We start from the raw sequence: 24969 nt of genomic DNA, 5'->3' as shown, positions 1-24969 counted from the left end.
TACTTTTTCTTTACTTGGTGATATGATATGGTCTGAAATAAAGAATTAAGGACTGCAGGACTAGCCTGGTTTACAATGAACCTAACCCTAATATTACGATTATCATCCGTTAAGAAGCCCAAACCGCGTAAAAATGGCCCATACAAAAACCACAATCTGACAAACAAGCTAAATCCGAATGGGATTTGATTTGGTTTCACAGGTGGAGAATATTCTTTTTGCCAAACCAATCGGAAGTAGATTTTTACTGTGCACACTGTCATTCAGAATAGACCCGGGAAAAGCTCTGTTTGCACGATGACATCATCGTTGACGCCCGCTGTAAATAATAATACTCTGAAAGTGTCTTTTATTGACACTCCTGTTGAAGTTCACAATCAAACTGAACCGACATATTCAAAAGAATTACACCTATCGAATGTAAAAATAGGTACAGCAGGGGGTCTCAAACTCAATTTACCTTGGGGCCGCTGGAGGCAGAATCTGGCTGAGGATGTGCGTGCGCGCACGTGCAATTTAATTATACATTTTTTTAATCCAATCTTCTCAAACGTAGTTGTTAATTTTTTAACACAAAATGAGATACCCAAGGACCTCGGTGTAAAGAGGTTCTTTGCATAACTAACTAATAAAACCCTCAATGGCAACACTGCTGTAAATTTGACTCAATGAAAAAATGTTTCTCTGCTTGTATCAAGTCATACACCCCACCGCAATTGGTCAGCTCATCAGCTCCATACACAACACTATATAGTTGAGGGTCCCACTACCATTAAACTTTCATGCTAAGGTGGGGGGCCACAAAATACTGTCCCAGGGCCGCAAATGGCCCCGAGGCCGCCATTTTGAGACCACTGAACTTGAATAATGAATATTGGTACACAAACACTTTACAGGAGTACTGTACACAAACGGGCAACATTTGGAGATATGTTCTTAAAACACTGTAAAAAAAAAAAAAAAACAGTTATACATTATATTATTATAACAGACGGCATGGTGGCGAAGCTGGTAAAGCGTTGGCCTCACAGTTCTGATGTCCCGGGTTCGATCCCAGCCCCACCTGGGTGGAGTTTGCATGTTTTCCCCGTGCTTGCGTGGGTTTACTCCTGGCACTCCGGTTTCCTCCCACATCCCAAAAACAAGCAACATTAATTGGACGCTCTTAATTGCCCCTAGGTGCGATTGTGAGTGCGGTTGTTTGTCTCCATGTGCCCTGCGATTGGTTGCCAACCAGTTTAGGGTGTACCCTGCCTCCTGCCCGTTGACAGCTGCGACAGGCTCTGGCACTAACCACGACCTTCGTGAGGATAAGTGGCAAAGAAAATGGATGGATGGATTAAATAATTATCATAAACAATAAATAAACTATCAACAAGGAAAGAAAAAAAGAAACAACTGCCAGGTCTATACAATAATATAGGGCAAGATAAATGGTGCAAAATATTTTTTGCACCATTAACATGATATAACCTATACATTATTGATTCAACAGTGTGTAAAGCGGTGTAAATATTTTGCCATTGATATGGGCCGATGTCACCCGTGTCTCGGCCCCACTTTCGGCTCAATGCCCGAGGCAATTGCCTGGGTTGCCAGAAATGACCATTTGTAATAGAAGACGTTTTGTTCCAGCTCTTCGAGTCGATCCAATCGGATTTTGCCCAGCGCTGTGGTCGCAGTGCTTGCAAAATGTTTAATAATAGGCATATAAACAACATTCTAGATTCCATTAACATGCTACTGTACGTCCACACTTGAATCCCTGCTTTCGGCACGGGCAAAATTAATCACAGATGCCATAAAGCGTGAGGATAACCGCATGCACACACACAGATAATGACCGCGTGTCAGCAGCGCTGCGAGTGTGCAAAGTAAGAGCGAGAAAATCAGAAAAACCTTTAAACATTTTAAATAGCCGCAGCAATCTCTCACGCAAGCAAGCCCCATTAATTAAAAGGATATGCCCCGGTGAAGTTCGAGTGAAATCTCTTTCTCATTCATTCAAGGATACGTCTTTTAGAATGAGTTTTACTCTGCCGGTGCTAAAAAAAAAAAAAAAAAATCTTATAATCTAGACTGCAGACTTTAGCATAATTGGATAAGGATGATTTATGGCAGGTGGAGAGGAATGATGAGGGAAAATTTTTACCCCCTTTGCACTCTTTCTCTCATTTAGTCTTGCAGCTCATACACGCGAGGGAGTTCTTAATGTGTCTGATTGACGTTCTCATGTCATTGGGAGATTTGTTTATGCAGGTTAAGTTCGACTTAATTCGCCAAGACGGGTCTGTCTTTATTTTTTTTTTTTTAAATGCAACGACTTATTGTACATCCAAAGACAAACTTCACTCAAGGTGTTTTGTCGAGTTAAAAATGAAATGTTCAACATTTGGTGGTGACAAAATTATATTGTACGTTGAAGCTGGTGTTTTCTGTACTGGAAACACAAGTGGTCATAAATCAAGCTGTCATAAGTAATTTTGATTGGAGCACCAAGTCCAAGGAAAACTAAATGAACATTTTATTGCTGAACTCGAGTCTAACATCACTATGGTAACGTTGGATTAGACCTGAAGTCTAAAAATAGATTGTGCATGCAATTAAATTAAAATTAATTATTACAATTAAATGCAAGTAGCAAGCGGCCTGAAGATTGTTGTAGTGGAGTGAAAATACGCTTTCTTTTTAACATCCATCCATCCATCCATCCATCCATCCATCTATCCATCCAGTTTCTTTGTCGCTTATCCTCACGAGGAGTGCTGGAGCCTGTCCCAGCTGTCAACGGGCAGGAGGCGGGTAGACTCTGAACAGGTTGCCAGCCAATCGCAGGGCACATAGAGACAAGCAGCCGCACACAATCACACCTAGGGGCAATTTAGAGTGTCCAATGAACGTTGCATGTTTTTGGGATGTGGGAGGGAACTGGAGTGCCCAGAGAAAACCCACAGAGGCACGGGGAGAACATGAAAACTACACACAGGCGGGTCTGGGATTGAACCCAGGACCTGAAAACTGTGAGGTCAACACTTTTAGCAGTTTGCCCTGCAATTGGCTGGTAACCAGTTCAGGGTATACAGCGCGTCCTCACCGTTGACAGCTGGGATAAGCCCAGCACTCCCTGTGACCCTCATGAGGATAAGCAGCAAAGAAAAGGGATGGATGGTTGCTTAGCCAAAACATTTCAAAATGAAATTGTCGCAAGGTGTGATTGTCAGAGTGAATTGTTTTTCTCAAAGGGTCCTGCAATCAGAGACCAGTCCAGCATGTAACCCACCTCAGTTATAATGCTATTTTAATTTTATTCTAGTCGTATCACTATGTATCTCTGTAAAATTACTACTTCAGTCTTGATAAATGACAACTTCATTTTGTTTAGAATATTGCCAGAATGTCCTATGAAAAAGTATCTACCAAACTATGATTAATAACATTTGGACTTTGTCGCAATTACAACTTCATTCGTCTCTTGCATATTATTTTCAAAGTTATCCAACAACTGATTTGTAGTTATGAATTACAACTAAACTTTTTGCCTTTTACAAAATCCCTCTATTCTTTGCCCTTGAACTTCCTTTTTTCATTTTCTTTTTGTGCGGCCGCGCTTGAGTAAGCGCGTGCATATGCATGTGTCGATCCATTTCCATTTCTCTTCTTATTCATGTGTCATTGGTTTCCTGTGTTGTGGCTTTACCGTTGGATGTTTGCTCGGGGGCGTGCGGCCATTTCAGGTAAAACGACAGTCCTTTCCCTTCGACTTCCTCCCTAGGGGAGACTCCTCGGGGGAGGTCTGGTTGTTGGAGCAAAACTTTCTGGCGTGCCTTCAGAGCGGAAAGTAAAGGAGGTTGCTTGCCACTGCTGCGGAGCGTGCTTTGGGGAGTTGAAACTGGAGATAGACGGAACGGCGGCTTTAAAAATACCTCTGCATGGGAGCTTTTAACTTGTTCACCGCTGTAGTACAGTCCATCTTGAGGATAAAAAGGAACATCATTAATTCATACAAAGCATTGGAATTAATTGCATCACTTGCGTAGCCACTATATTATATTCATCTCTGTGTGGCATGGCTACGCGTGACCGATTCACAGCAAATTCAACTTGTAGAGATATTCTTAGGGAGTGGGCTTCATTGTCGCCTTTTATCGCAGCTGTATAATGAATGAAAATAAGTGGAGTGATGATGATAATGACGTGGTGAGAGGATGTGAAGCTAATGGCACGGACGTCGCAGTGGACACGTTGCTGATAAAATGACAATTACCAACTGCTGGCGCCGAGTCGCACATTTATATTTGGGCAACGCTCGGAGCAATGTGTAGTCTTAATGTGTCGTCCCCCGTCAGTCTTGGTCGGCCGCGCTATTTCTAATAACTCTGCCCCCACAGCAAAGCACCGAATAGCTCGCTTTCTCTCATTATATGAATGTGGTTCCAATGTGTATGCCATTATTTACAGTGAAGAAAATAAGTATTTGAACACCCTGCTGTATTGCAAGTTCTCCCACTTAGAAATCAAGGAGGGGTCTGAAATTTTAATTGTAGGTGCGTGTCCACTGTGAGAGAGATAATATAAAAAGAAAAATCCAGAAATCACAATGTAAGATTTTTTTTTAACGATTGATTTGTGTGATACAGCTGCAAATAAGTATTTGAACACCTGAGAAAACTGATGTTAATATTTGGTACGGTAGCCTTTGTTTGCAATTAGAGAGGTCAAATGTTTCCTGTAGTTGTTCACCAGGTTTGCACATAGATAGACGTGTTCAAACACTTATATTGCAGAACACTATCCCTACTGTGAAGCATTGGGGCAGTAGCATTATGCTTAGGAGCTGTTTTTCTGCACATGGGACAGGACTGCACTGTATTAAGGAGAGGAGGACCGCATCAGAGCATTGAAGATAGGTTGTGGCTGGGTCTTTCAACATGACCCGAAGCACACAGCCAGGAAAATCAAGGAGTGGCTTCGTAAGAAGCCGATCAAGGTTCTGGCATGGCCTAGCCAGTCTCCCGATATAAACCCAATAGAAAATCTTTAAAGGAAACTCTGTTTCTCAGCGGTAGCCCAGGAACCTGTCTGATCTAGAGAAGATCTGTTAGAGGAGTGGGCCAAAATCCCTGCTGCAGTGTGTGCAAACCTGGTGAACAACTACAGGAAATGTTTGACCTCTGTAATTGCAAACAAAGGCTACTGTACCAAATTTTAACATTGGTTTTCTCAGGTGTTCAAATACTTATTTGCAACTGTATCACACAAATGAATCATTAAAAAAAAAGCATACATTTTGATTTCTGGATTTTTCTTTTTAGATTATCTCTTTCACAGTGGACAAGCACCCACAATGAAAATTTCAGACCTCTCCATGATTTCCAAGTGGGAGAATGTGCAATATAGCAAGGTGTTCAAATATTTATTTTCTTCACTGTGAACCTGTGAACCGGTGACATGAATTAAAACTTTTTCAAATCATATGAATGCAACAATTATGCTGTCTTGTTTTACATATTTATTTTATAGCATCTAGTTTTGTGTTGTATTGTTCAAATATTGTTCAATATACACTATATGTACCTATAAAGAGGCACTTCATTTTACTTTACTTTATTTTACTTTTTAATTATTGTACAAATGAAAATAAATGATTCAGAGTTCTTAATCACCTTTATATGCTGTATCTTTTTGTATAATCTTACTGTTAAACTCTTATTTTCATATCGAATGTGAAGGACTTCCACAAGACGTGCATATATTCCAGATCAAAACTGCTTAACACTTTTTCATCCTATTACTTGCACTGTACGCAGTTTTAATTGTGTTTTTTTTTTTTTTACATTTTGTCATTTTTATTGTTTTTATCCCGTTTTAAATGTTTAATCTCTTTGTTTTCAAATGCCTTTAATCATGTAAAACACACTGAGTTAGCTCGTGTATGAAATGCACTATACAAATAAATTTGCTTTGCTTTGATTTGCTTTAACGGGTTGTTATAACTTTATGATGCTTCTCAAGGTGATTTTATTTCAAAAGCATTGATTTGTAAATGGTGATTAGCTGATCTTGTTGTGCAATATTGATTTCCTTCCCGGTGGTCTTCTGGACCTTCTAAGCAGTTTGCTTATCTTTGTGTAGCATCATAACGGAAGAAGAAAAAAACAATTAAGGGAAAAAAGGCAAAAAGTAAAAGCAATGCTTCTAGAATAGTGATCACCCCAAACTTCAGTCCCTTCAGACGTGGTCTATTAATTTATACATCATGAGGAGAATTGCTTATCTTGCTACTTTTGCTCTAGCGGGACACAGTATTTCCATCAAACGCTGAGTCCGACACTCTCCTCGGCACCGGCTAATGAACGCTGTAGAACAAGAATCGATTTGGGATTAGCCCATCATTTCTCTTCTCATTTTCATTCTCTTCCTGGCATTGGTTTGTTTGTCTTTCTTGACTGATGATATACACCCGTGCCGCACTTTATGACTCAGTGCCCTCTCTTTGCAAATCACGAAAAAGCAAAACGATAAATCACCTTTTTCGACAATATAATCTGCCTACAATACTCTGCTCGTGAGGACAGAATGCAGTGCCATAAAGTGGAAGCATGTGTTGTTATTACGGCCGCACGCTTCGCACACCGATGTGATTTATGGAATGCGGCCATCGCCTCTCCAATTCCGATATATACCCGCCTGCATAATTACAAGCAACAGCATTTTCTCCTGTACCGCGGTCACACCGCGCAGGCTCATGTACGTAATTTATTTACTTTCCGACACATTTTAAATAGAAACCATCAAACCACAAAGTAACCTTGGTGAATCATCCGAGTACAGTTTTAGCGTTGTCACTTGGCGGGAAAACACGTTGGGAATTTGCTAATTTATGACCTTTCTCATACCCGTGCGGAAGTCGCTGCTGGAGTGCAATCTTTTTATTAACAATATCAGTATGAAATATGATAAACATGAAACTCTAATGGCCTGATGTTAACTTTCTTCATATAATAGAATGTCTGCCGTGCTTTCCTAGACAATGAATAAATGAATGAACGATTCTATTTGATAACCCGGTCGCCTCCGATTCAATGTGACTTTGTTGTCATTTGTCCTCTGCATCACGTCAACGCTATCAATATCCCTCAGTATTCCATCAACAGTATCTGTCGGTTAATGTATGAACCTCAACTTTTTGTAACCACTAGGACAGCGCCCCCCCCCTTCCCCCTCCACTTCTAGATCACCAGACAGAGCGTATAAAATGAACATTTCATAGGGCTTCAACATCTGCCAGTCAAATTTATGTAGTCATATTGCCAATAAATAGTTGAAAGACTGCTGGGATATGACATCCCGGAGTGCAGCGTCAAAGAGCTGCTCTAGGTGTGTTGATACAAGGTCCGTTTTTGAAAGAATCAGTGGTTCATACTTGAATCGAGTGGGCCAGCCAACTGTAGCATAGTGTGCGTCAAGAAAATGAAAAGTGATGTAAAAATAACAGTCTAATGGTATCTCATGAAAATATCACAGTGAGAGTTAGACAAACCATCCCTTGGCTGACTACAAATTCAGTTGCCTCCACTCACTTTGAAATAAGAACGACCAAAGACGTCCAAAGTGTCTATGGAGAGAGATAGTGGAAGATGGCGCGACTTAAAGAAAAATGTCATCTGAAGTGCAGCAGAAATATACATCCATCCATCCATTCTCTACCGCTTTTCCGGGTCGGGTCGCGGAGGAAGTAGCTTCAGCAGGGATACCCAGAATTCCCTTTCCCCAGGCACTTCTTCCAGCTCTTCCGAAGGGATCCCGAGGCGTTCCCAGGCCAGCCGAGAGACATAGTCTCTCCAGCGTGTCCTGGGTCGTCCTCGGGGTTTCTTTCTGGTGGGAAATGCCCGGAACACCTCACCAGGGAGGCATCTAGGAGGCATCCGGATCAGATGCCCCAGCCACCTCATCTGGCTCCTCTCAATGCTGAGTAGTGGCTCGACACTGAGCCCCTCCTAAATGACCGAGCACCTCACCCTATCTATAAAGGAGAGCCCGGACACCCTGCGGAGGAAACTCATTTCGGCCGCTTGTATCTGGGATCTTGCTCTTTCGGTCACGACCCACAGCTCATGCCCATTGCTGAGGCGGCCGACCAGAGCTGTGGCCGTAAGGTGGCAGCAACCCACGGACACGTTGGTAGACACTAACAGTGAGGGACGCTGTCAAGCTGAAGAAGGAGTCCTATCGCTCATTTCTGGCCTGTGGCACTCCTGTGGGACTCCTGTGGGACTGGCAGATGTTGAAAGATACATATCCGCTGAAATATGTGCGAGCAGGAACTGAATTTGCATCATTTATATTTGGATGTGAATTCCTGAACTTGAATAATTGCATTATAAAACAAACGTGAATTTGAAAGAAAAAACGGAAGGACGACATAGTCACTTGTGTGTGATTTGTTACTCCGATACAATGTCCTTCCCTATGCTAAAAAGGGAGCACCTTTTTTATTGCTTTATGGCCATGTGATGCAATTCACAGAGGTTAAGGAAATGTGCCAGAAAGGTTAAAATACTGGCAATGGTTAAACATTTTCCTGGAGTGTCCGTCTGTTACATCCTCAATAACAAAGATATTGATTGACCAAGGAGGAGATCGATGTATCGCTTATCAATTGCTATTCCTGCACTACCAGAATGTCTGTCACAGCTAATTTGAAATTGAATCTGTCAAACCTAATCTAAAATGATCAAACAGAATATGAAAGTATACCATTTGAATTTTCAATGCAGTTTCATTCAGTGTGAAAATGCAATGGTTCAAGTTCAACATTCATTCATTCATTAATTTCCTGAGGCGCTTATCCCCACAAGGGTCGCAGGAGTCCTGGAGCCAATCCCAGGTGTCAACAGGTTTGAGGCAGTGACCAACCCTGAACTGGTTCCCAGGCAATCGCAGGGCACATAAAGACAGACAACAGTGGCAATCATACCGAGGGACAAGTAAGAGTCTTCAATGAATGCATGTTTTGGGGATGTGGGAGAAAACTGGAGTGGCTGGAGAAAACCCACACAAGCGGAGGGAGAACATGCACACTTCACACGGGTGGGGCCGGGATTGGAACCCCGGTCCTCAGAACTGCGAGGCTAACCCAGCCAGTTTTATGTGAGCTTCAGGTTGCTCCATAATTGGTTATCGTTCCGTTTCGTGTTATTACTTTATTCCTAATGCAGTTTTTGCGGAATGCATCACACACATTAGCAATTTTAGCGCTTGGCGATGTAGTTCAGTGTCCATGTGTCTTTTAATTAATGAATTCAATTTTTTGATCGGCAGTTGCCAGATTGTCAGCCTGAACTGCAGATGCCAGCTAATCGAGAGGGTTCTAACGTGGAGACCTTCCCTGTGAAGCAAACATTTGCATCTGGAGGAATTGGCACAACATCCTGTGATCAGCTGATTACCATAGCGATGGAAAGCTTCAAAGAGAAACATCTTCTTCTTATGGGGTTGAGCTCCAAGTTATAGGTTATGAGTTGGAGACTTGGCTGTCTCTGCGGGCCTGTTCTGCTCAGCAGCAGGAATATGGGACACTCCACTGTTGATTATAACGAAGTTGGGTAGGGGGGAAAGAAAGCTTACTTCTTTCTAGCTGTAAAAAGGTGAAATAGTTTTTTTTTTTTTTATACAGAGCTCATTATGTTCTCTGGAGGTGTTTGTGGTTGTTTAAAATAACAGACAAGGGAAAAGAGGGCAATCAATGAGAGAAAAAAAAGAAGAGATTGCAATGGGACATCCATGAAAGATTAGACATTTGTGATGAGATGAGCATTAAGCTATGGGGGACCATCTTTTAATTAGTTCCCAGGAACCTTCCCTTCCAAACTGTGTTCTTTACAAGGAATGAATCAGGAATGAGCACGGTTTTCTGAAATTTGCAGACACCCCACTTTTTGACGGCTTTTGAAGGGGTTGAGGTAAAACGGGAAGTGGCGTGGGGACACTTTTATTGCAACGCACATTACCCTGAAGTTAACATTTGTCACATGCTGAATGAAGAATATGGGGATCGGGTCTCATTAATACTGTAGAAGCTAAAGGAGATTTGAATCCTGTCTTTTTTATGTGGTGGGGTGGGGAACGATGCCAAGCACAACTTTCTCTCTTTCTCTTTCGGACACTGCTGGTCAGCACTGCAGCACTGAAGCGACAGGGCAGATTTCTCCCTTTAACGTGGGTGGAAGGGAAAAGGACGCAAGACGTGAGAGCGGCGCTGGAAATGAATGTAAAGTCACTCCGTGTCAATGTAGCAGCAACACGCAGCCCCGATATTAAGATAACAAGCAAACAGGAGCAGAAGATGCGGCCTACATGGACAACCCCTGCAAATGTATTGCATCCATTTTGGTGGGATTGTGCCAAATTAAAGTGGCAGGCTGCCAGTGATCAACTCTTGTCTGTCTGCATGTGTGCGAGAGAGAAAGAGAGCGTGAGACTCTTCATCCAGCATCTAAAAAAACAGGAGGATGCCCAAACTGTCAACTGCAGTCCTGTTATTGACTGTCGAGAAACTGAGTTCAGGACTTTCAGTAGAATTATTTTTTATGACACTCAATTCAGTTTCTAAAGTGCCACTGTCATGAAATGGATGATTTTTAGTATGTTATTATTGAAAAAAACGGTATGGACCCATCCATTTTTTCAAACATGATTTTGACGTATATGACTTTTTGTAACTCCCGTCGTGAAAATCTCTCGAGAGATTTGTTTTCGACAAGAAGCAGAACGTGACGTTAGAGGCAGTAGCGCGCTCAAGCGGAGTCGTTTGTTTCTAATATTTTTACCTGCGGGAAGGTAGCTCGTTGTTCCTTCGTATTAGCCAAAATGCCAGCTTGTTGCATTGCTGGATATTGCTCGAACACTCGGGAGGATGGATTTACCCTTCATAAGCGTCCAAGAGACCCGGTTCGTCGTGAAAAATGGATTGCATGGGTGCAAAGGACGAGAGCTTCGTGGGTTCCAAATGACAGGTAGGTGTGTATAGAGCAACTAAAAAAAAAAAAAAAAAGTTGGGGGATAGGACGTAATCCTTTCAGAACGTATCAAAAGATCAGCGTCCATAAGTCAGAGGTGCTAATTGTGTTGATGTGCCTGTAGGCGCCGTGTCCGCTGATCACGGCTTCAGCCGAGCTTCCGTTTCCCATGAGCCGCCGCCAAAGCCGTGCTTGTCCGGCTGGCTCATACACACTGTCTGGGAGCCTGTTGTTAGTTAGAAGTGATCCGCATATCATCTAAATATGACTCGGAACAATGGGGTAATATTGCCCCAGACACTTCACTCAATTGTGAGATGTTCTCTTCTTTGATAAGAGTTTCAGTGTCCCATAGTGGGTGGCACAGTGAGTTTTCAATGGCGAATGTCCCGGTGTGACATAATGAACAGACGATGCAGGCAATATGGCTATCACTTGGATGTCGAATGAGACTTCTGCAACTTTGCGCATGGATGACATGCTCTCCACTCATATTTATCTTTTCGTATAGACATTGAAGTGAATAATTTTATCCATATTTTTCATTTCAATATCTATTTTAAAATGTTTATAGGGATGACACTTGACCTTTAAACGAGAGACATTGAAAAAGCTCCCAGAACTGTCTGTGTTTTCACTATGTTTGCACAATTTTGTGCATAACATGCACCTGTTGGTCTTTGAGGAGTCATGGGAAAATGCTAAATCAGTCAGAGCGTAAGTCATGTAAGCTGTATGTTTGTTTTTGATGGGACCGTAGGGGAGGTGTTCTGCAACCATCCCCAGAACTGTTTGTGTTTCCGGCATATTTGCACACGTTTCTGCATAATCATGAGCTTGTTGGTCATGGTTGAATGTCAAAACAAAGAGAGTAAAACAGCATAAGAATGATCATACTTATTAAAGAAGGAACAGAGGTCAAAGGTCAGAGAGTGCCTTGACACAGGGGCAAGATCAGCACCTGGAAAGAAGTACCAGAAACCTCTGTTTCCGGCTCTAACACAAAGTCAAAGAGAATAGAGTCCACCTCAGCCACAATTCTATTCAGGATAAGTGGCATAGAAAAAGAAATGATGGGTTTGGAACATGTATGTTTTGGAATACTGGAGGATAAAAGTACCAGGAGAAAATACATGCGATCATGGGGAGAACATGCCAACTCAACACAGATTGATTTAAAATAAGATTATCATACTACCTCTCTGGTAAAAATAGTTTTTGGTCATGAACGGGGCTGGAGCACTGCCAGGAAGGGCGTGGCCTGGTCACCGCTCTGGGCGGTGCCACCTCTGGCACTCGTCACGGCTGTCGCGCATTCGGCATGTTAATTGACCGTGTATTTATGTTGGAGTTTACGTCATGGCCATTTGCCAGTTCATTGACTTTACACCGGGTCACCGGGTGCAGACACCGCTTCTGCAATAAAACCCACTGGACATTGTGCCTCTGTCTTGGAGTCCTGCATTTGGGTCCTCTGAAGCACCGATAGTTTGTGACAGTTTTTACGTCTACACATTGGTGGACACATACTTTGGGATGAGTCTGATGGTTCACATTTTTTTAAAGCAAAAATAGTCTATTCCTGAAAATCTCACATGTAGAGGGCTGAACACCAATCCTGGTGGCTGTAAGCATGGCCTGTGACCAGAAGTGAAGTGAAGAGAAGACTGCCATTTCTACACCCTGCTCAAATGATTTATGATTTATCCAAATCCTTCCGCTTGAATGCAGCAGTGGGTGTCCGTCCCAACAATACTGCACGTTGCATTTCTAAAGAAACAGGCTTTAAACTGCGTGAGAAATAGCAAGCTCTTCTGTGAAAAGCCACTGCCGAAGAGGGATAGCTTTGTCAAAAGTGAATGTGAATCCAACAAATATTCACATAGATTTAATAGTTCCATGTCACGCAAATTAATGGACAGGAAGTGAAGGACAGCGACGTCAGGGTCGCTGAAAGTGGGACTGAGTGCCAACAGCAATGGCGTTCGTCGGTCAAGTAAAAGGAAGTGTCTGGCCACCAGTCAATCATTTCACAGGCTCATCAAACGCTCCAGGCCGGAGTTCAGAAGTGGAATTTACTCTGTGTTAAGTGTGTGTGCGTGTGTGTAATGTATTTACATTAGTTGTATGTGCAGTGATGGGATTACACATGGATCTGACACGGTCCCATTTCCAGTCCATCCTCCTTGGATATTAAGTAGCTCCATGTAAAAATAAATAATAATCATGTTTCTGTTTCACTATTAATGAAAACAATGAGGTCAAATTCAAATCAGATTCATCCAAGAGTTAAGGCATAAAAACAGAAATAAATGTGCTTGTGTTTTAATGATGGGGGGAAGCATGTCACTCTTCCAAATTTAGCTCTATTGGGTTCATTTGAATGCAATCAATTAATATGCTTAAATCGTCAGTGTTGTAATATATGGCCATTCATTTTTCAGTGTACAGTACACATGCAGTCAATAAATCATGTATTTTGACAATCAATCTATGTCCATTCATATCTATGCGGTGTGAATATGAGTGCGGACGGTTGCTTATCTACATCAGCCCTGCAAATTAAGTGGAAACCTCTCCACGGATGTACCCCACTTTTTGATCAAAGTCAGATGCAATTGGCTCCTGTAACCCCAATGACGATAAGAGGTATAGAAAAATCATGGATGAACTTTGATGGTATTATTTAATTATCATTACTAGTCGTAACATAGTATACCTACAAATGTACCTTACAATTTCAGCTTATTTATTCTTACACCTTAAAAAAACGTCCTCTGTGATTAACAGCTATTGGGGCCTAAAAACTACAAGCTGTCACAGCACCATGAATGGATCAATGCTGCCATCTACTGTTCTACTGCAGTTTTGTTAATACTGTAGTTTTGCGAGCAAAACAGATAAAATGAAAAAGCATGAAAGGAAACCACAACGTAGTTCCATTTCATCACAGAACGTCCCATTAAAACATATTACAACCGAGTTGTACTCACTTATGACAATGCTGAGAACATATTCAAAACACTTTTAAAAAAAAATGTATCTGACTTTCATCTCTACATAAGGCAATTGAGAACAAATTCTCATTTGAAATGTCAATCTGTCTGTGAATAGCGAAATAAAACAAAGCAAATAGAAATAACTATACATTTAATCACTAGGATATACTTTGTATTCTAATTTTATTGGGTTTGTTGTATTTTTTTAAAAGCATTTTCAACAGATTCCTTTGCATCCGGCCTTGCAGCAGTTTTATTATTTTTAACAGAAACACAACAAGAGAAGCACAATTTCACAACCAAAAGTTGTCATCATTACCACAGCAGGGATGTTCAAAACACAATAATTTGAGTCCATATTTCAGCGAGGCTTCAAGTACAATATATCAAATTAGTAAGGCAACAACTTGCAACCAACTTGGATATTTCATCAACTAGCCTAAAATAGTTAAAAATGTAGTCATTACAAGCCATAACTGTCTTACTCGAGCTTCAACAAGCCCGTGAAACAAGTGCAGTCACTGAGGTGTGAAAGACAAAAGCGTTACACTTTCAAAGGTTTAAAAAATATATATATACGCAGCGATGACACCAATTATGATGGAAGGAACTAAGCCTCTCTTGGCACTCGGTTGACCTCCGCTGTAAGTGATGTCATAAACACCAGGAGCACTTGGTTACGGGCACTTGAGCCTCTGACTAAATCATTCACTGTATTTAAAAGGCCGAGGGGAGACTTATCAGTGTGCAACAGCCGAGCTGTTAAAGTAATTGGAAATGAAAATGATAAGAGGAGCAGCGACAGCGGGCGTGCACACTGCGGTGTGAGATTCAACTGAATGCTGTAATTAAGACACACAGCTGTGGGATGTTTAAATCTGAAACATCTTCAACAGATCATGTTTCAAAAGTAGGCAACTCGCTACTGGAGAGATGCTAATCTGCTTCTCGATGACTATCGAGGTGCCCTTGAGAAATGAATACAGACAACCCCCCCCCCCCGCCCTCATCCTGGCTAAGAGGTGCAGTGCTGTTTGCACATCCTCATCATTGTGACATCTCTGCTTGCATGCCTCCATGTGTGTGATCTGGTTCTGTGTGGTGTGCAACACACACTCAGACAAACGCAAATCCATGAATTGACCAGTACACTTCCAAGGATGTCAACTACAATACCTTTCTGTGACTCTTCCAGTGTCTCTGTAGTTGTTGACGATTACTGCTGATGTCCCGGTGATGAAACTCGGTGACACTATAAGCTTGGTGGCTATTGATGCAATCTGTATTAGTGACGTGAAAATGAAAAATCTTTACCGAAAGGAAAATCCCAGAATGAGGAAGGCAAAAATCAAAAAAAAAAAAAGAAAAAAAAAAACAAACAAAAACCGAAGAGAAATTACTATACCAATTATTTGTAAAATTCCATTCATGTCTATGAACTGCCAGTCTATAGAAATCCACTTCTACAACAATTTGTCTGAATTTGTTTTTAAAATTCTATCAAGAACATTATAGTGGGACGGTTATTGCAGTTAATTATGTAATAAACTAAAATATAATTATGCATACTGTTCAACTGCACAATATAATATCAATCAAATGGAATTGTTTAGATCCTTGTAGCTGTTAAGCTTTAGTTCATTGATGACGTCTTTTGCCGGGAATATGAAAAGTCCTATTGTGTGAGCAGTGTTTGAACGCACCTTGTGTTTTTCCTATTGCGTCTCCCGACCAAAATAATCAAATATTGTAGAAAATAAATACATATTGAAATAATTTGAATAAATATTGAAGTAAATTAACATGGAAACGATTAAATAAATAATTAAAAATGTCCTCACACGTAATATATAAAATGTATATACGTCCTACTAGAGATAATGAATAATTTCACATTTACATATAACTTGTACAAACGAGTCTAGAATTGTCCATAACATGGTACAGTATTTTAAAGCGTCTTTGTCAAATATGCAGTTTTTCAGCCGAGACTCTAGATGGCAGTAGTGTATTGGTTGAAGGAAAAGGATGCTTCTTAATAAAGCGAAAAAGAATTCAGCCCCTGATGTACGCCATTAAACCATGACGTCACCAATCGGGTTTCGTTTTTAGCAGAGCCTTTGCAAAGCAAGCGTTTGTTAGCATCTCCTGGAGCGCGGCCGGGCTAGGCAAAAATAATAATGGGTCTCGATGAAGAAGCTGACCGGACGCTTTTTATTCGGAATTTGGATATACGGGTGACGGAGGAGCTTTTATTCGAGCTCTTCTTGCAGGTAATGTTTTGTGTTTTCTTTGCTAGCTGCCTTTGCTAGTAGTCGCTCGAGAGTTCCTGGTAGCACCACCCGGTCGAACGAAAGCCTAATAAATAGTCCTGAAATTAACAGACCTTAATGTTAAATATCCTCACAGTAAGGTCAGATCGCTTTCAAAGTTAAAATGAAATTGTACAATCTGGGCAGTCAAAAAAAATGATCACTTAAAATGTTAGCAAAACATAGCTAGCATCGGTTATTTCGGCACAACATTAACGAACCTCTCTCAGCAGGCAGGACCTCTCATCAAAACCAAAATCCCAAAAGATGGCGATGGCAAACAGAAAACGTTTGGTTTTGCAGTCTACAAACACGAGGAGTCGGTTCCGTATGCCATGCAGCTCCTAAACGGGACGTCGCTGTTTGGTAGAATGATCCATGTGCAATTCCGATCAGGTATGGTACATTTGCGGAAATGCCGCCCCACCCAACGTAATTTATGAACGATCAATTAGCCTACCGCTGGAAAGAGGAAATTTTAATATGAATTTGAAGCACATAATACAGGCACCAACTAGCTAATAATTGAAGGTCACGGTTTTGGTATATAGTCTCGAATTCATGATAATGGGAGACCACGTCATGTGTAGTTAAACTTGGAAAGTGTGTTAAAGCTTCCATTTTTCTATGGTGGGCCAGTGTCCCTGTAAACCTGTCAATATAAAATATATTACCTGATTCAAATCCTTGCAAATGGACCTCATACCCGACTGATGCAACTATTTCCCTTTGCTTCCCTTTCCCTGTGTCCATTCAAATTTTCAATCATTGATTCCATACTTGGTTGTACAAGCGCCACAGGTAAGAAAATATAAAAATCTTCCACATATACAGTGTAAAACGGTCTTAATGAGCTGTACAGCAAATTACAGTAATGAGGGTGTCAATTAAGTACATGTCAAGAACCACATTCACTAGACTATTGCAAGAGAATTCCAGTTTGCCTCAAAAATCATAGATGCCCTTATGTAGATGTCACTTTAAATGGTCTTCAGATACAAACATTGCAGTGACGTGACTTGAGCTTGGAAAGTAGAATAGGTTTTCTGAAACAATTGTCTACACCATTTTTTTCTTTCTCATGTATAGCAGTCTTTAAACAATAAAATATGAGCGTGAATGTGTATATGCGACCCACAACTGACTGGTGTCCACCTTTCAAGTGAGAACCCACCCTTCAAACCTGAGGCGAGTGAAGTTGTTGACAAAGAGGTCCAAAATACTTGGTGAGAGGTGCAGAAGTTGGAAGTGATGAAAATAGTTTGATGGCAGGGATTGCCTCAAATGGTTGTGCAACACGGTGACTCAGATTGAAAGCGTTGGCCTCACAGTTCTGAGGTCCCGGGTTCAATCGCGGACCCGCCTGTGTGGAGTTTGCATGTTTTCCACGTGCCTGCATGGGTTTTCTCTGGGAACTCCAGTATCCTCCCACATCCCAAATACATGCAACATTAATTGGACACTATAAATTGCCAATAGGTGTGATTGTGAGTGCGCCTGTTTGTCTCCATGTGCCCTGCGATTGTCTGGCAACCAGTTCAAGGTGTACCCCGCCTCCTGCCTGTTGACAGCTGGGATAGACTCCAGCACACCCCGCAACCCTTGTGTGGATAAACGGCTAAGAAAATGGATGGTTGTTAAACAAATGAGGGTGAAACTATTTGTCCATGCCTGTTTCATGAGAATTTTCTTTTAACATAATTCTACTGAACCACAATCCAGAACCAATTCTCAGTTTCATTTCACTTAAATTATGTATTATTACTTTTGCCAGATTCAAGTTATTCCTGTGACCACTGTTGGGCTTTCCTTAATAGAGGGAAACAAAAAATGTCCATGTAATTTTTTTTCCCGCCACTACACCTCCAAATAAGCACCATTAAAGAGTAATTGTAAATATAATTTTGGAGTCAAGATTGAAATATTTTTGTATTTGATTAAATGATTGATAGAATCAATATTACATTCAGTGTAGTTGTAGGTTAGGATAACTCACTAAATCGATTTTGTTTGTACCTCATTTTAGGCAGCACTCACAGCAACAGTCCTGTTCACTCAAGTCCGACGTCAAGTACTCCTAATCCCCACGGGCTGAGGTGAGGCCGTCCGTGTAGAAAAGGTTTTAGTTAAGACTGCCATCACTGGTTAATGTTTCTTTTTTTTGTGTGTGTGGTCGAGAAGGGACCAACTATTTTAACGGTGTTTCTTTCCAGGATGTCGCCGCAGTTCATGTCTCCTCAATACACTCCTCCAGCTCTAACGCAAAGGTCCTTTTCATCCCCAGATAGTCTGCAGAAGCATGCCATGGTAAGCCCCCGTTTAAAAAAAATAAATAAAGTCGAGACAAAGACGGAGGTGCGGCCTGGATTCTGTTGGTGCCCTCCTCCATTACAAAATGTTTTTTTGTCTCCCTCTGTTCCAAGATGAACATGATGTGCCAGCAGCAGCAGCAGCTTCATCAGTTATCCAACGACTTCTCCAAGAGCACTCCGAGGCATCCGTCTGCAGGTGGCGCAGGCAGCTTCAGGCAGCGCGACAGCACCCCCTACCGGCCGCACCCATCTCAGGCGAATAGCTGCAGAAGGAACCAGCGCTACGGCGACGACACCCAGGGACGACATCATCATCCGCAGCATAGGAACAACTACCACCAGCAGAACGCCTGGGGGGGCGGCGGCGGTGGCGGCGGCCGTCACTACGAGGGCCGGGGTACCAGCAGGCACCACGAGGAGATCAGCAGTAACCGTGGTTACCAAGATAGTAGGTGGAGACGCTACTAATCCAGGGGAAAGAAAATCAATCATGATTATGTGGACACTTTCGAACACTTGCTCAGGTTGTTTTCTATATAATCCGAGAACATTTATTATCTTTACCTTCCCCCCTATTTTCTTTTTATAGTTTTAAACTTTGTACTCGATGTGAGCCATCTCACGTCACACCAGGCCAATGATGGAAATGTGGTTGTTTATGACAACAAGCAAAATGGACATTGTATAGGAACACTGGCCTGTTTTTATATTTAAAAAAAAAAAAGTTGCAAATGGTGCTCATTGTAGTTGTACAATGTTCAGGTCATTCAAAAAAAAAAAAAAAAAAAGACACCAGCACCACTACGTCTGCAATTTTGCGCTCAGTAAAAAAAAAAAATCCTTTTTAATTTTTGTAATCTTGATTTTTGTAAAACAAACTTGTAATGTTTTAAAGGAATCATAATTTCATTATAAACATTATTTGGCTTAAGATTTCCGTCCTATTTCATCACTGCGCTATTGTACACAGCACAATGGACCTTTCCGGTGGTGTTCTTAAGCTCCGCCCCTTAGTCATGTCCAACAAGCTTCCAAAATGCCAACTGAACAGAACATGTTTGAAGTCGATTCCCTACTAGACTATTTCACGCAAGGATATGTACACGGAATTAAGATTTTTGACGGAGCAGGACGCAATGTCAGTTACAGCCAAATGTTGGCGATCGATGCAAAAAATGTTTGTCATTTTCCAAAGCCTAAAACACAGATGAGGAAGTGTCTACGATGGACTAAGGCTCGCGGAAGAGCGCACGTACAACTAAACGTGGACGATATCAACAAACACAAGGCTGTATGTTCAAAGGTAAGTGAGGGAGAAGTATCTTTGAGTTTGATTGAATTATTATCAGTGCTTTATACATTGCAGGAGAACAACTTTCACTTTGATAGTGTATCGTTTACCTGCTGAATGAAGTGTGTCATGTTTTATGTCGAAGAGTCGGTCGGGTTCGTGATACGTAAATGCGTGGTGTCATGCAAGAGAAATGTCTATTTGCCCATTTGTATCACCCACTCACTTATAAAGACTACAATGATATTACTTGTGATCTTTCCAAGTAAAAAGTACTCACCCTGCTTTACATGCGCAGTATGATTCCACAATTTTAACCTGTTGGATTTCAGTATGAAGTCTGTGAGGTGTCAAAACTTTTTTGCATCGATCGCTAATGTTTCACCCTAACTCTGACGTTGCGTCCTGCTTCATCCAAAATTTTAATTCCGTGTACATATCCTTGCATGAGATAGTTGAGACTTCTCTGTTGAACTCTCTTGGACAAGTCTGACGCATTTAGCAAAAAAAAAAAAAAATATCCCACTATTATCTGGAATATGCGATAGAGGATCCAGTTCAAACCTGTTATGTTCAGTCACCATTTTGGAAAATTATGTGGCATGCCAACTGTAGCAAAGGGGGGCGGAGCTGAAGATCGCCAGTCGGGAAGGTCCATTCAATCAAACTCTGAGAAGATACTTCTCCCTCACTTACCTTCGAACATACACCCTTGTGTTTGTTGATATTGTCCACATTTAGTTGCACGTGCGCTCTTCCGCGAGCCTTAATCCATTCTGGACACTTCTTCAACTGTGTTTTAGGCTTTGGAAAAAGAAACAACCAGGACCCTTGTAACCTAGCAGGATATCTTTCATCAGAATTGTACGCAGCCCCGAAAGGGACATTGAGGGGAAAAAAAAACTAACTGGTTTCTCATTGTAATGAGTAAGTTTCTCATTGTTATGAGAAACTTTCTCTTTGTAATGAGTAACTAGTCCATTCCATGTGTGCATGTATTAAAGACCCTTATTCCTTATTCAGGAAGCTCCCGCTAGCAGGTAAATAAGCCACGACTACCTGAACCCAGGAAGCTACGGCTATCAGATAAATAAGCTACGACCCACTGGTAGCCGTTTTCCGACCCTCTCATTGTAATGAGTAACTTACTCAGTTATGATGAGTAAGTTACTCATTACGATGACATTGTTACTCATTACAATTAGGATCCAGTTATTTATTTCTTTTTTTCAATGTCCCTTTAAGGGCTCCGTAGAATTGCACGTTCCCCAAGCATAGGACCATTTTCTTGGTAACATTAACTTTTCCAAGCGCACGCTACTGACAACCAACATTGTTCGTGGGACAATCCAGCGAGAGGGGCGTGTTCAAGCCAGGGGTTGAGACAATGCGGCTATCTGATTGGCTATTATTGTACGAGTGATTGACAAGTCGGAAAGGTCCATTGAACGCTGCGGGTTTGGCTGTGGAACGCGTGGCCTTAAGTGCACCTATAAATGTCTCACTGTGTAACTAATATGCTTGTGCTGTGGGTTAGGAAGTAATCTACAGGTGGCGCCACACATATCCTTTCAATGAAGCCAATTACTGCGGTAAATGTATCCCGACCACATGATCAGCTCCTACATGTGACCTTTCTATTTAAGATTTTTCTTTTTTCAGGGCTTGATGCGGATTTGTCATCCGGTCGGTTCACTCCGATAAGTGCAATTATGCGGAGGTTTTTCTCGTCACCCCAAAGCGGGCGCGGACCGGCTATTCCGGGACAATCCTCTCGGAACAGGAGCCGCTTTGATCCGCGGCGTCTCATGTTGCTTTCGTTCTCTTCGCATCCCCGCCTAGGTGTCCCGGCAACAAAGTGAGGATCACGTCCCATAGCAACCGACGACGAGGTTATAATCTAGCCTTCCGAAAGCGCTTAAAGCTGCCCGGTCGCAAAGGAGGAACAATTACAGCGTCAGCTTCGTGTGGCAGTAAAGGTGTATTTACACCCTTCTGTGTGCCCTAATCAATTCTATCCTCTGCTGGCTGTCAGGCGGAAGGCCTTTATTATTATTGTGACACGTGGTGGTATTACTGCTTTAATTGCTTGATCTGGCTGGCGTCTCCTACTCTGAAGCGGTCAGATTAGCCTGCGAGCTGCTGGAGCTACTTCAAGTCCGCCCCACCCCAGTGACCCACATCACTCCCCCAGCCTTCAACAACTACTGTCCTTGCACATAGATTTGAATATGATATTTATTAGACTTCCTTCGAGGTGAAATTACTGTACACCTGCATAATTTGAAGAACTCCAGACCTGCGTGCTTTAAAAAGCAATGCTTTTGGCGAGTGAGAGGTATTAAACAATTATTTTTGTTTATTGTAACATTACTTTCTGTGTGCATTGTACATGATTTCCTCAAGTTTACCTTCAATTTACTGGCCACATCATTATATGTAACTGTGCAATAGAATGCGGTCCAATACAGTAGCAGTACAAAAAAAAAAAGTTTTAGTCTCATAAGAAATCTTTTATGAAATGTTGTAATTGGTAATCGTGTGTGTGTGTCCTTATATTGTGGAGGTGTCCCTAATGAAGTGACCGCAAGTCTGTATAGTGAGTACAGTGTTTACAGGTGCAACAGTTTCTAAAATATCTCCAATTTCTTGCCTTCCTCAATAACATGCAGAACATAAAGTTAACTTTTACTTTATTAACCCTTAAAAGAATCACTGCATTATTTAAAGTTTTACTTTTTAATAGAAAACCATTTGGAACAAAATGATAAAGATCAGTGTTGATTAAGGACAACTCCCTTGAAATTAAGTCCACAATAATAGGTTCATATACAGTCTCTGTGTGTGTGTGTGTGTGTCTATATATATATATCTATATATTTATATAGATATATATATAGACACACACAACACATGTAGCGTGAATAGTGTACTATATTATGTGCCACAGTTCTCGCCATTCATTTTTTCCCCAAATAATCTCCTTTATAATTTGATCATATAATTCTGTATCTTATTTTTTGGTATGTATTTTTGTTAAAAACCTTTCTATTGTATTAAAAGTGAAAATACACACAATATAATCTAAATTACAGATTAAAGGTCATTTAAATTAGGCTATAGCTGTAATAATGTTCTACCATTAGAATCTTAAACAGCATACAGGTACTGTATTTTCACAAAAGTAAGTTATATTTAAAATGTTGATAATTTCACTTCAGTAAATAGCAAAACTGTGCACTTTTTAAGGTTATAACTTAAAAATAATTATGCCCTATTTTGAGCCATTTTGTAGTCATTAATTTGAAGGGACAAAATAAGAGACACTCATTTTATACACTGCACTTTAATTGCAAGTGTAAACTAAACTAAACTTGCATTTGTATTTTATTTTATAGCAATTAGCAGTAAATAAAAAAGAAGTTCAAAACATTTTTTTGGTCATGGGAAAATTATCTTTTTATTTAGCAGAATTCAGAGATGGTCCTAAATCACTTATGTGCGAGTCAGGAGAAAGTTACAAGTCACATGGGGAAGAAAAAAAAAATCCAAGTTAAGTCATCGCTTGGTTTAAGCAAATCGCAGGTAAAGACATACAATCTTCCGCCAGTTTCTACATACATTGGAGCCCTAATTAAATGCCCCCACAACAAATCATAACTAAAAAAATTTATTCACACCTTATATAAGTTAAATGAACTACAACTGTAATAATGATTGTATTTCAAACTCAATTTTGCTTATGTTTTTATCTGAGCAAACTATAAAAAGGACTTTGTGGGGACAGCTTTGTAACTCCTGCGGTTCTTAAGAGAACCCCATTAAACAAAAGCCACGACCGGCACATCAATTTACAGTATTTACAGTGGATTTCAAAAGTGTACACACCCCTGTTAAAAGTCCAGGCTTTTATGTAAAAAAAAAAAAAAAAAAACATATACCCAGTATATCATAAATATTTTCACAGCTTTTTCTTTTTTATTTAAACGTGTCCTAAACTTCACAACTTACTTGATGAACCTTGAAATCTTTTTCATGACTTTGGAGGTGGCTGCGTTCAGAATGAAAGAACCTCATTTAGAAGCACGGACTGGGCAACCGACAATTGTCGTCAGATTATAGCTCATGTTTCAGAAGCTACCGTCTCAATTTTTAAAACAGTGCAGACAGCTTTATCACAGAGCGGACGCAACAGATGATATTTAAATGTTGACACTTCAATAAACACGTTCAGTAGTGCGAAAATCATATTGACACAATGCTGCTCCCAATTTGTATTGTACTAACTAACTGACGCGGAATGCGCTTTCGTCACGACTTTTTTATTATTGCTGTGATCATAATGTAAAGTGATCCGATACAGCAGACCGATAACGCACCTGGCATCTTCCAGCGCCAACCCTTTCGTCATGCTCACAAGTGTCTCCACAACTGACTACTACCAACACTGCTTCACTTCTTAAAAAAAAGTCAAACGGTCTTTATCAGGTGGCATGGTGGATCAGCTGGTAAAGCGTTTGGCCTCACAGTTCTGAGGTCCCGGGTTCAATCCTGGACCCGCCTGTGTGGAGTTTGCATGTTCTCCCTGTGCCTGTGTGGGTTTCCTCCCACATTCCAAGAACATGTAACATTAATTGGACACTCTGAATTGCCCCTAGGTGTGATTGTGAGTGCGGCTGTTTGTCTCTATGTGCCCTGCAATTGGCTGGCAACCAGTTCAGTGTGTACCCCGCCTCCTGCCCGTTGACAGCTGGGATAGGCTCCAGCACTCCCAGTGACCCTCGTGAGGATAGGTGGCGAAGAAAATGGATGGATGCTCTGCTAAACATTTTCTATAGAAATTCAATAGAAATCTATAGAATTCTGTAGAAATCTATAGAATTTGTACAGAACAACTTGTTCTACAGAACTTTGGCTGTGATTTTCTATCAAATTTCTACAGAACAATAGAATTTCTATAGAAATTCTATAGGACTTGGCTCCTAAAGTTCTATAGTTTTACTTTTGTGCTTCTTTAGAAATGTTCTATAGAAAATT

General features: G+C 41.0%; 1 protein-coding gene and 1 long non-coding RNA gene across 3 annotated transcripts in view; one reads left to right on the top strand and one right to left on the bottom strand.

Annotated features, from left to right (window-relative positions):
* The window catches only part of LOC133505089 (uncharacterized), a 30192-nt gene extending 13503 nt beyond the window's left edge, over positions 1 to 16689 (bottom strand). The window contains exons 1-4 of the long non-coding RNA XR_009796147.1: positions 16551 to 16689; positions 15194 to 15297; positions 3924 to 3970; positions 3698 to 3824 (exon numbers count right to left, since the gene is read on the bottom strand). This is a non-coding gene — a long non-coding RNA (uncharacterized LOC133505089). The remainder of the gene's footprint in view (positions 1 to 3697; positions 3825 to 3923; positions 3971 to 15193; positions 15298 to 16550) is intronic.
* On the top strand, positions 16090 to 19572 carry rbm7 (RNA binding motif protein 7). 2 transcript variants are annotated; one of them, XM_061827983.1, is made up of 5 exons: positions 16090 to 16290; positions 16560 to 16725; positions 18356 to 18425; positions 18543 to 18636; positions 18753 to 19572. In XM_061827983.1, the coding sequence occupies exons 1-5, from the start codon at positions 16198 to 16200 to the stop codon at positions 19107 to 19109; spliced, it is 780 nt and encodes a 259-aa protein (XP_061683967.1). In that variant the 5' UTR covers positions 16090 to 16197; the 3' UTR covers positions 19110 to 19572. The 2 variants fall into 2 exon arrangements, with proteins under 2 accessions (XP_061683967.1, XP_061683968.1); XM_061827984.1 differs by having other exon boundaries at positions 16092 to 16290; positions 16563 to 16725.
* The last annotated feature ends 5397 nt before the right edge of the window (positions 19573 to 24969 follow it).

Source organism: Syngnathoides biaculeatus, chromosome 8, assembly GCF_019802595.1.
Source record: "Syngnathoides biaculeatus isolate LvHL_M chromosome 8, ASM1980259v1, whole genome shotgun sequence".
In the NCBI taxonomy this organism is placed as follows: domain Eukaryota; kingdom Metazoa; phylum Chordata; class Actinopteri; order Syngnathiformes; family Syngnathidae; genus Syngnathoides; species Syngnathoides biaculeatus.
Note: the sequence above shows the minus strand (reverse complement) of the source record. Positions and strands in the feature narration are given on the sequence as shown.

Excerpts from the sequence above, each read along its gene's own strand:
- rbm7 (XM_061827983.1), top strand. The coding sequence starts at position 16,198 with ATGGGTCTCGATGAAGAAGCTGACCGGACGCTTTTTATTCGGAATTTG. Across the intron at positions 16,291-16,559 it reads TATTCGAGCTCTTCTTGCAG|CAGGCAGGACCTCTCATCAA; the intron begins GTAATGTTTTGT and ends AACCTCTCTCAG. Across the intron at positions 16,726-18,355 it reads CCATGTGCAATTCCGATCAG|GCAGCACTCACAGCAACAGT; the intron begins GTATGGTACATT and ends ACCTCATTTTAG.